Source organism: Salvelinus sp. IW2-2015, unplaced genomic scaffold (assembly GCF_002910315.2).
Source record: "Salvelinus sp. IW2-2015 unplaced genomic scaffold, ASM291031v2 Un_scaffold2037, whole genome shotgun sequence".
Lineage (NCBI taxonomy): Eukaryota > Metazoa > Chordata > Actinopteri > Salmoniformes > Salmonidae > Salvelinus > Salvelinus sp. IW2-2015.
Genome location: NW_019943383.1, coordinates 19961 through 30224, shown reverse-complemented (window position 1 = coordinate 30224; position 10264 = coordinate 19961). Strand labels below are relative to the sequence as shown.

The following is a 10264-nucleotide window of genomic DNA, read 5'->3' as shown; positions in this document are numbered from 1 at the left end:
GTCGACCTCCATTTCTGACATAGCTGTTATTTTTAAAGGGGAACTTTGATCTGCTATTGATGACTCAGTACACCTGTCAAAAGTGTGTGTGTGTGTGTGCTGCGTCTGTGTGGTGCTGCGTCTGTGTGTGTGTGTGTGTGTGTGTGTGTGTGTGTGTGTGTGTGCTGCGTGTGTGCGTGTGGGTTGTTGCTGCGTGTGTGCGTGTGTGTTGTGTGTGTGTGTGTGTGTGTGCTGCGTATGTGTGTGTTATGTGTGTGTGTGTGTGTGTATGTTGTGTGTGTGTGTGTGCTCTGTGTGTGTGGCTGCTTGTGTGGCTGTGCCTGTGTTGCTGTATGTGTGTGCTGTGTTGTGTGTGCTTGTGTGTGTGTGTGTGTTTTGTTGCTGTGTATGTGTGTGTACTGTGTATGTGTGTGCTGTGTGTGCTCTCTGTGTGTGTGTGCTCTCTGTTGTGCTGTGTTGCGTGTGTGTGTGTGTGGTGTGTGTGTGTGTGTGTGCTCTGTGTGTGCGTGTGTGCTTGGTGTGTGTGTGTGCTATGTGTTGCTGTCTGATGTGCTGTATTGTGTGCTTGTGTGTGTGTGTGTGTGCTGTGTATGTATGTGTGTTGTGCTGTGTATGAAGTGTGTGTGTGCTCTGTGTGTGTGTGGCTCTGTGTGCTGTGTGGTGTGTGGTATGTATTGTGTGTGTGTGCTGTGTATGTTGTGTGTGTGTGCTGTGTCTGGTGCTGTGTGTGTGTGTGTGTGTGGGACAAGCACCTGCCTGGAGGTGACAGCATTCCCTCCCCCATATGCCCCCCCCCCCCAGGCACAACTACGATAACATAACCAACAAAAACGGGTAACAACTCCTGCAGCTCTTTTGCACGCTGGGTATGTACATAGTCATAGTTAACAACAATGACAAATGGTTTGATAAAGAATATGTAAAAACCTAAGAAAGAAATTGAAAAACCTATCCAATCAAAAACATAGAGACCCAGAAAACCTGAACATACGCCTTCACTATGGTGAATCACTAAAACAATACAGAAACACACTACGGAAAAAGAAGGAACAGCACGTCAGAAATCAGCTCAATGTAATTGAAGAATCCATAGACTCCAACCACTTCTGGGAAAATTGAAAAACTCTAAACAAACAACACCATGAAGAGTTATCTATCCAAAATGGAGATGAGGGGTAAACCACTTCTCCAATCTTTTTGTCTCTATAACAAAGAATAAAGAGCAAAAACATGTACATGATCAATTACAAATCTTAGAATCGACTATTAAAGACTATCAGAACCCACTGGATTCTCCAATTACCTTGAATGAGCTACAGGACAAAATACAAACCCTCCAACCCAAAAAGGTATGTGGTGTTGATGGTATCCTTAATGAAATGATGAAATATATAGACAACAAATTCCAATTGGCTATACTTAATTTTTTTTTACATAATTCTTAGCTCTGGCATCTTCCCCAATACTTGGAACCAAGGACTAATCACCCCAATCCACAAAAATGGAGACAAATTTGATCCCAATAACTACCGTGAGATAGGCGTCAACAGCAAGTTTGGGAAAATCCTCTGCATTATCATTAACAGCAAATTTCCTCAGTGAAAACATGGTACTGAGCAAATGTCAAATTGGCTTTTTACCAAATTACCGTACGTCAGACCACGTATTCACCCTGCACACCCTAATTGACAAACAAACAAACCAAAACAAAGGCAAAGTCTTCTCATGCTTTGTTGATTTCAAAAAAGCTTTTGACTCAATTTGGCATGAGGGTCTGCTATACAAATTGATGGAAAGTGGTGTTGGGGGGGGAAAACAAACGACATTATAAAATCCATGTACACAAACAACAAGTGTGCGGTTAAAAATGGCAAAAAACACACATATTTCTTTCCACAGGGCCGGGGGGTGAGACCACAAATAGAAATTCCATCTAGACACTGTTACCCTAGAGCACACTAAACATCAGCGCCACAGGTAACTTCCATAAAGCTGTGAACGATCTGAGAGACAAGGCAAGAAGGGCCTTCGACCCCATCAAAAGGAACATAACATTTGACATACCATTTAGGATCAGGCTAAAAATACTTCAATCAGTTAAAGAACCCATTGCCCTTTATGGTTGTGAGGTCTGGGGTCCGCTCACCAACCAAGACTTCACCAAATGGGATAAACACTAAATTGAGACTCTGCATGCAGAAGTCTGCAAAAATATCCTCTGCAAAAATATCCTCCGTGTACAACGTAAAACACCAAATAATGCATGCAGAGCAGAATTACGCCGATACCCGCTAATTATCAAACTCCAGAAAAGAGCCGTTAAATTCTACAACCACCTAAAAGGAAGCGATTCACAAACCTTCCGTAACAAAGCCATCACCTACAGAGAGATGAAGCTGGAGAAGAGTCCCCTGGTAGACAGCAACACATTTAGACCCAACCAAATCATGAGAAAACAAAAAGATAATTACTTGACACATTGGTAAGAATTAACAAAAAACAGAGCAAACAAGAATGCTATTTGGCCGGAACAGAGAGTACACAGTGGCAGAATACCTGACCACTGTGACTGACCCAAAATGAAGGCAAGCTTTGACAATGTACAATCGTGGCCAAAAGTTTTGAGAATGACACAAGTATACATGTTCACAAAGTCTGCTGCCTCAGTTTGTATGATGGCAATTTGCATATACTCCAGAATGTTATGAAGAGTGATCAGATGAATTGCAATTAATTGCAAAGTCCCTCTTTGCCATGCAAATGAACTGAATCCCCAAAAAACATTTCCACTGCATTTCAGCCCTGCTACAAAAGGACCAGCTAACATCATGTCAGTGATTCTCTCGTTAACACAGGTGTGAGTGTTGACGAGGACAAGGCTGGAGATCACTCTGTCATGCTGATTGAGTTCGAATAACAGACTGGAAGCTTCAAAAGGACGGTGGTGCTTGGAATCATTGTTCTTCCTCTGTCAACCATGGTTACCTGCAGGGAAACACGTGCCGTCATTATTGCTTTGCACAAAAAGGGATTCACAGGCAAGGATATTGCTGCCAGTAATACTGCACCTAAATCAACCATTTATCGGATCATCAAGAACTTCAAGGAGAGCGGTCCTATTGTTGTGAAGAAGGCTTCAGGGCGCCCAAGAAAGTCCAACAAGCGCCAGGACCGTCTCCTAAAGTTGATTCAGCTGCGGGATCGGGGCACCACCAGTACAGAGCTGGTAGGTGTGAGTGCATCTGCACACATAGTGAGGCGAAGACTTTTGGAGGATGGCCTGGTGTCAAGAAGGGCAGCAAAGAAGCCACTTCTCTCCATGAAAAACATCAGGGACAGACTGATATTCTGCAAAAGGTACAGGGATTGGACTGCTGAGTACTGGGGTATAGTCATTTTCTCTGATGAATCCCCTTTCCGATTGTTAGGGGCATCCGGAAAAAAGCTTGTCCGGAGAAGACAAGGTGAGCGCCTACCATCAGTCCTGTGTCATGCCAACATTAAAGCATCCTGAGACCATTCATGTGTGGGGTTGCTTCTCAGCCAAGGGAGTGGTTCACTCACAATTTTGCCTAAGAACACAGCCATGAATAAAGAATGGTACCAACACATCCTCCGAGAGCAACTTCTCCCAACCATCCAGAACAGTTTGGTGATGAACAATGCCTTTTCCAGCATGATGGAGCACCTTGCCATAAGCAAAGTGATAACTAAGTGCTCGCGGGAACAAAACATCGATATTTTGGGTCCATGGCAGGAAACTCCCCCAGACCTAATCCCATTGAGAACTTGTGGTCAATCCTCAAGAGGCGGGTGGACAAATAAAACCCCACAAATTCTGACAAACTCCAAGCATTGATTAAGCAAGAATGGGCTGCCATCAGTCAGGATGTGGCCCAGAAGTTAATGACAGCATGCCAGGGCGGATTGCAGAGGTCTTGAAAAAGAAGGGTCAACACTGCAAATATTGACTCTTTGCATCAACTTCATGTAATTTCAATAAAAACCTGATACTTATGAAATGCTTGTAATTATACTTCAGTATTCCATAGTAAACATCTGACAAAAATATCTAAAGACACTGAAGCAGCAAACTTTTTGAAAATTTATATTTGTGTCATTCTCAAAACTTTTGGCAACAACTGTACAGACCCAGTGAGCATTGCTATTGAGAAAGGCCGCCGTAGGCAGACCTGGCTATTAAGAGAAGACAGGCTATGTGCACACAGCGCACAAATTTAGGTGGAAACTGAGCTGCTCTTCCTAACCTCCTGCCAAATGTATGACCATATTAGAGGACACATATTTCCCTCAGATTACACAGATCCACAAAGAATTTGAAAACAACCCCATTTTCATAAACTCCCATATCTACTGGGTGAAATACTACAGTGTGACATCACAGCAGCAAGATTGTGACCTGTTGCCACAAGAAAAGGGCAACCAGTGAAGAAAACACCATTGTAAATACAACCCATATAATATGTTTATTTACTTTCCCTTTTGTACTTTAACTATTGCACATCGTTACAACATCGTATATCGACACAATATGACATTTCAAATGTCTTTTATCTTTGGAATTTTGTGAGTGTTATGTTTACTGGTAATTTGTATTTTTTATTTCACTTTGGTTTATTATCTATTTCACTTGCTTTGGAAATGTTAACATATGTTTCCCATGCCAATAAAGCCCTTACATTGAATTGAATTGACAGAGAGGGAGGAAGGAAGGGGGAGACAGAGAGGGAGGGCAGAGGGAGAACAGAGAGGGAGGGAAGGGGAGACAGAGAGGGAGGGCAGAGGAGACAAGAGGAGGGAAGGGGGAGACAAGAGGGAGGCAGAGGGAGACAGAGAGGGAGGGCCAGAGGGAGACAGAGAGGGAGGGCAGAGGGAGACAGAGAGGGAGGGGGGGCAGAGGAGACAGAGAGGAGGCAGAGGGAGACAGAGAGGGAGGGAAGGGGAGACAGATAGGAGGCAAAGGGAGACAGAGAGGGAGGGAAGGGGGAACAGAGAGGGAGGGCAGAGGGAGAACAGAGAGGGAGGGAAGGGGGAGACAGAGAGGGAGGGCAAGGGAGACAGAGAGGGAGGGAAGGGGGAGACAGAGAGGAGGGCAGAGGGAGACAGAGAGGGAGGGAAGGGGGAGACCGAGAGGGAGGCAGAGGGAGACAGAGAGAGGAAAGGGGAGAACAGATAGGGAGGCAAAGGGAGACAGAGAGGGAGGGAAGGGGGAGACAGAGAGGGAGGCAGAGGGAGACAGAGAGGGAGGGAAGGGGGAGACAGAGAGGGAGGGCAGAGGGAGACAGAGAGGAGGAAGGGAGGACAGAGATGAGGGAAGGGGGAGACAGATAGGGAGGACAAGGGAGACAGAGAGGGAGGGAATGGGGAGACAGAGAGGAGGCAGAGGGAGAACAGAGAGGGAGGAAGGGGAGACAGAGAGGAGGCAGAGGGAGACAGAGAGGGAGGGAAGGGGGAGACAGAGAGGGGGGGCAGGGGGAACAGAGAGGAGGAGGGAGACAGAGAGGGAGGAAACAGAAGAGGAAGAGGAGGAGAGGGGAGACAGGTGAGGAGGCAGGGGGGTGAGGAGGGGGAGAAGGGGAGGAGGGGGAGATGGGTGAGGAGGGAGGAGAGAGGTGTAGAGGGGGAGAAGGATGTGGAGGGGGAGACAGTGTGGAGAGGGAGAAGGTGTGGAGGGGGAAGAAGATGGGAGGGAGACGGTGTGGAGGGGTGAGAAGGGTGAGGAGGGGGAGATGGGTGAGGAGGGGGAGACGGATGTGGAGGGGAGAAGGGTGAGGAGGGGAGAAGGGAGGGGGGGAGACGGGTGTGGAGGGGAACGGGTGGGAGGGGAGATGGGTGTGGAGGGGGGAGATGGGTTGTGGAGGGGGGAGAAGGTGTGGAGGGGGGAGATGGGTGTGGAGGGGAGACGGGTGAGAGGAGGAGTGGAGGAGAGAGACGGGTGTGGAGGGAGGAGACGGGTGTGGAGGGGAGATGGTGTTGGAGGGGAGACGGGGTGAGGAGGGAGGAGTGGAGGGAGGAGACGGTGTGGAGGGAGGAGACGGGTGTGGAGGGGGAGATGGGTGTGAGGGGAGACGGGTGAGTAGGAGGAATGGAGGGAGGAAGACGGTGTGGAGGGAGGACGGGTGTGGAGGGAGGGTGTTTAGGCACAAAGCTCCCTCGTGAGTTTGAAGTTAACAACTCTCAGTTCCCAGCTCCGACATTGCCGTTTTTTAACTTTGTCCTAGTGGACAGTTTTGACGTGGTCTCCGGATGACAGCAAACAAAAACAATAAAAAACTCACGCCTTTGGAACCATATTCATCTTCCTCCACTAAGAGAACAGAGCTGCCCTCATCTAGCCGGTATCCGGGGCATTCAGCTTCCTCTCACTAGAGAACAGAGCTGCCCTCATCTAGCCGGTACGGGGCATTCAGCTTCCTCTCACTAAAGAACAGAGCTGCCCTCATCTAGCCGGTATCCGGGGCATTCAGCTTCCTCTCACTAAGAGAACAGAGCTGCCCTCATCTAGCCGGTACCGGGCATTCAGCTTCCTCTCACTAAGAGAACAGAGCTACTCTCATCTAGCCGGTATCCGGGGCATTCAGCTTCCTCTCACTAAAGAACAGAGCTGCCCTCATCTAGCCGGTACCGGCATTCAGCTCCTCTCACTAAGAGAACAGAGCTGCCCTCATCTAGCCGGTATCCGGGGCATTCAGCTTCCTCTCACTAAAGAACAGAGCTGCCTCATCTAGCCGGTACCGGGGCATTCAGCTTCCTCTCACTAAGAGAAGAGCTGCCCTCATCTACCGGTACCGGGGCATTCAGCTTCCTCTCACTAAGAGAACAGAGCTGCCTCATCTAGCCGGTATCCGGGGGCATTCAGCTTCCTCCACTAAGAGAACAGAGCTGCCCTCATCTAGCGGTATCCGGGGCATTCAGCTTCCTCTCACTAAGAGAACAGAGCTGCCCTCATCTAGCCGGTATCCGGGGCATTCAGCTTCCTCTCACTAAGAGAACAGAGCTGCCCTCATCTAGCCGGTATCCGGGGCATTCAGCTTCCTCTCACTAAGAGAACAGAGCTGCCCTCATCTAGCCGGTATCCGGGCATTCAGCTTCCTCTCACTAAGAGAACAGAGCTGCCCTCATCAGCCGGTATCCGGGGCATTCAGCTTCCTCTCACTAAGAGAACAGAGCTGCCCTCATCTAGCCGTATCCGGGCATTCAGCTCCTCTCACTAAGAACAGAGACTGCCTCTCATCTAGCGGTATCCGTGGCATTCAGCTTCCTCTCACATAACAGACTCTCATCTAGCCGGTATCCGGGGCCATTCAGCTTCCTCTCAACTAAAGAACAGAGCTGCTCTCAATCTAGCCGGTAATCCGGGCATTCAGCTTCCTCTCACTAAGAGAACAGAGCTGCTCTCATCTAGCCGGTACCGGTGCATTCAGCTTCCTCTCACTAAGAGAACAGAGCTGCCCTCATCTCCCGGTACCGGTGCATTCAGCTTCCTCTCACTAAGAGAACAGAGCTGCCCTCATCTTAGCCCCCGGTACCGGGGCATTCAGGCTTCCTCTCACTAAGAGAACAGAGCTGCCCTCATCTAGCCGGTATCCGGGCATTCAGCTTCCTCTCCACTAACGAGAACAGAGCTGCCCTCATCTAGCCGGTATCCGGGGCATTCAGCTTCCTCTCACTAAGAGAACAGAGCTGCCCTCATCTAGCCGGTACCGGGGCATTCAACGTCCTCTACTGTACTTCACAACCGTGGATCATAAATGAATGTCATGTATTTGTATCTATTGTGTGGATTAATGTGTTCTGAATGTGTTCTTGTACACTTTCATCCATCCAATAGAATAGATTTCAGAAGTGTTGTATGATCTTCCCTCTAACCACACAACAAATAACATACACTTACTTCATTTTGAGTTTTAAAAAACGACAAAAAAAAAGCTATTTACATTGTCTAAACAAATTACACAGGATATGATGCATTGAAAGTATGTATTTAACCCCAGTGAGACACAGAGAGACTAAAGTGTGTGACATTTTTGTGAACTTTCAGGTCCCCTCTCAGACACAATTAATCAATACCTGAGCAATCTCCCCTGGCCCAGGAAGTGCTGTCCGGATTATCCTAAATTAAGACCTGATTAATTGATGGTCAGAGTGAGACGTCAATGAATTGGATAAGAGCAACACGGCTCAATTTGTGATACTCTCAATGATACAGGTAACTGTCAAAATAAAGGAAACCCCCGACATAAAGTATATTAATTGGGTGTTGGGACACCAGCCGCCAGAACAGCTTCAATGCGCCTTGGCATAGATACATGTACTTCAGACTACAACCAAGAACCTAAACCATACTAACTACCCAACTATGCCGACTTTAATACTGAAACACAAATGCTGTGCTTTCCAATCCTATCTCTATGATCTGTTTTATGTCCTTAGATTAGGCACCCATTTTTTTTATATATTCCTGAATAAAAAAATAATAATCTAAAATGGACATGAATAGTATAGTTAATAATACTTATTAACCACAATATTTATTCGTCAGTGTAACACTATAACTGTGCATTATTGTGGGTAACCTCAACTTAATCATTTTACATTTGCATCAGTTACTGTACAAATGTTGTTGTTTTTTATGTTTAATAATACGTTTACACACACAAATGAAAATGTGTCTTTGACGCTCGAGTTTACAGTAAAATGATCAAACAGACATAAAACATACACATTACACATTGAATATGTATATTTCAGTTCGCCAGAGCGTTATTTACGTTCGTCACCGTTTCGGGGATAAAGTATGTATTTTGCGAGCGGCACCTTAAGTCTCCAGTCTTACTATATGTTGTGATCAATGGCAATTCCATGTTTTGTTTTCAGTCAAGTCAGTTGTGGTGAAACGGGTCTACAGCGGGTCCGGTGAACATCTCAGCAAGCGCCATAGGTCTACATTAACCGTACTACACGTGGTGGACCGGAGGATTTCTTTCCGTTTACTCCTGAGAAATATGGGCTATTTTCTTGGTAACGTATAGGACTGTGCATACTCCTTAACATTCACTACATGGTGTGGTACTCTTCTCTCCTGTTAAATCCCAACCCATGTTTCGGATGTTATCACTGATCAGCTGTTAATCTTTTGTCATTCAGAAAGTTTAACATTTTGTAATTGTTATAGTTGCAATTGATCATAATAAGAAATGTGTGTTAATTAACTATTAATAATCGTGGATTATCCATATGCGATTCTGATCAAGGCAAAATTCAAAACTAGAGCCACAAAATCCCGTGTTCCAAATCGTGGATAATAAAACGTATGGATGGATTCATGCTCCCATTGATAAAGATCACATTCAGCAGGTTAACTGTTGCACAGAAAAAAAGTACTTACTTGAGCCCAGAAAACAGTCCGTGATCCTCCGAAAACAGCTTGTCGAAGACGGACCATCCTCCATGTCTGCCTGTGAGCGAGCAGAGGGACAAACTACGGATATAGACCACGGAACCGTGCCGCTCTGCTCAAACTCCCGCTGCTCGCTCCTAGAACTGGAACGGTTGGTCCAGAATGCTTTGGAGATTATATGTCCTAAATCCTAATAGCCCGTGCCAACCGAGCCGGGTTTGCCGTGGTCGTGAGCAGTGCGTGGTCCGTTACCAGCACGGTAACGTAAACGTATAAACGAGAGCAGTAGTAGTGAAGGGTCTCCCCCTCACTCGCCTTCCAAGGTGTAGATAAACGTCGGTTGGTACGCCTCCTCTCCTCTCCTCTCTGTGGCAGCACTGAAGCAGTGAAAGTGCGAGATTAGGAAGAGAAAGAGCGACTGAACGGAGGGAGGCGCACGGGCTGGGAGGAGGGAGAAATGGGAGTGTACTGTATACCGTAGACGGCGACGGATAAATAAACCGGGAAGTGCAACGTACAGTTGGCGGCGACGCTGGACGCTGGACGCTGACCCCCCCCCCCAGCTAGCTGTTGTGTTTAGCTAACCAGCCAGTCGGCTACTCTCTGGAGACGGACGGGGTGCTGTTCACAACGAAAGCTGTCTCCAGATCGATAGGCTATGCGTTTTCAGTACTACAGCAGTGAGTCAGGGGGCGGTTGGTTCAGTACTACAGCAGTGAGTCAGGGGGCGGTTGGTTCAGTACTACAGCAGTGAGTCAGGGGGCGGTTGGTTCAGTACTACAGCAGCGACGTCAGGGGGCGGTTGGTTGACTGTATAGCTGTGTTTTCTCAGGGTTGTAGTAA

At 47.2% G+C, this 10264-nt stretch overlaps 1 protein-coding gene across 1 annotated transcript in view; it reads right to left on the bottom strand.

Annotated features, from left to right (window-relative positions):
- LOC139024930 (cAMP and cAMP-inhibited cGMP 3',5'-cyclic phosphodiesterase 10A-like) overlaps window positions 1–9894 on the bottom strand; it is a 112933-nt gene extending 103039 nt beyond the window's left edge. Inside the window, exon 1 of the mRNA XM_070439926.1 lies at window positions 9410–9894. Within this exon, the coding sequence (XP_070296027.1) occupies window positions 9410–9473 (64 nt within the window). The 5' untranslated portion in view covers window positions 9474–9894. The remainder of the gene's footprint in view (window positions 1–9409) is intronic.
- Window positions 9895–10264: the final 370 nt, after the last annotated feature.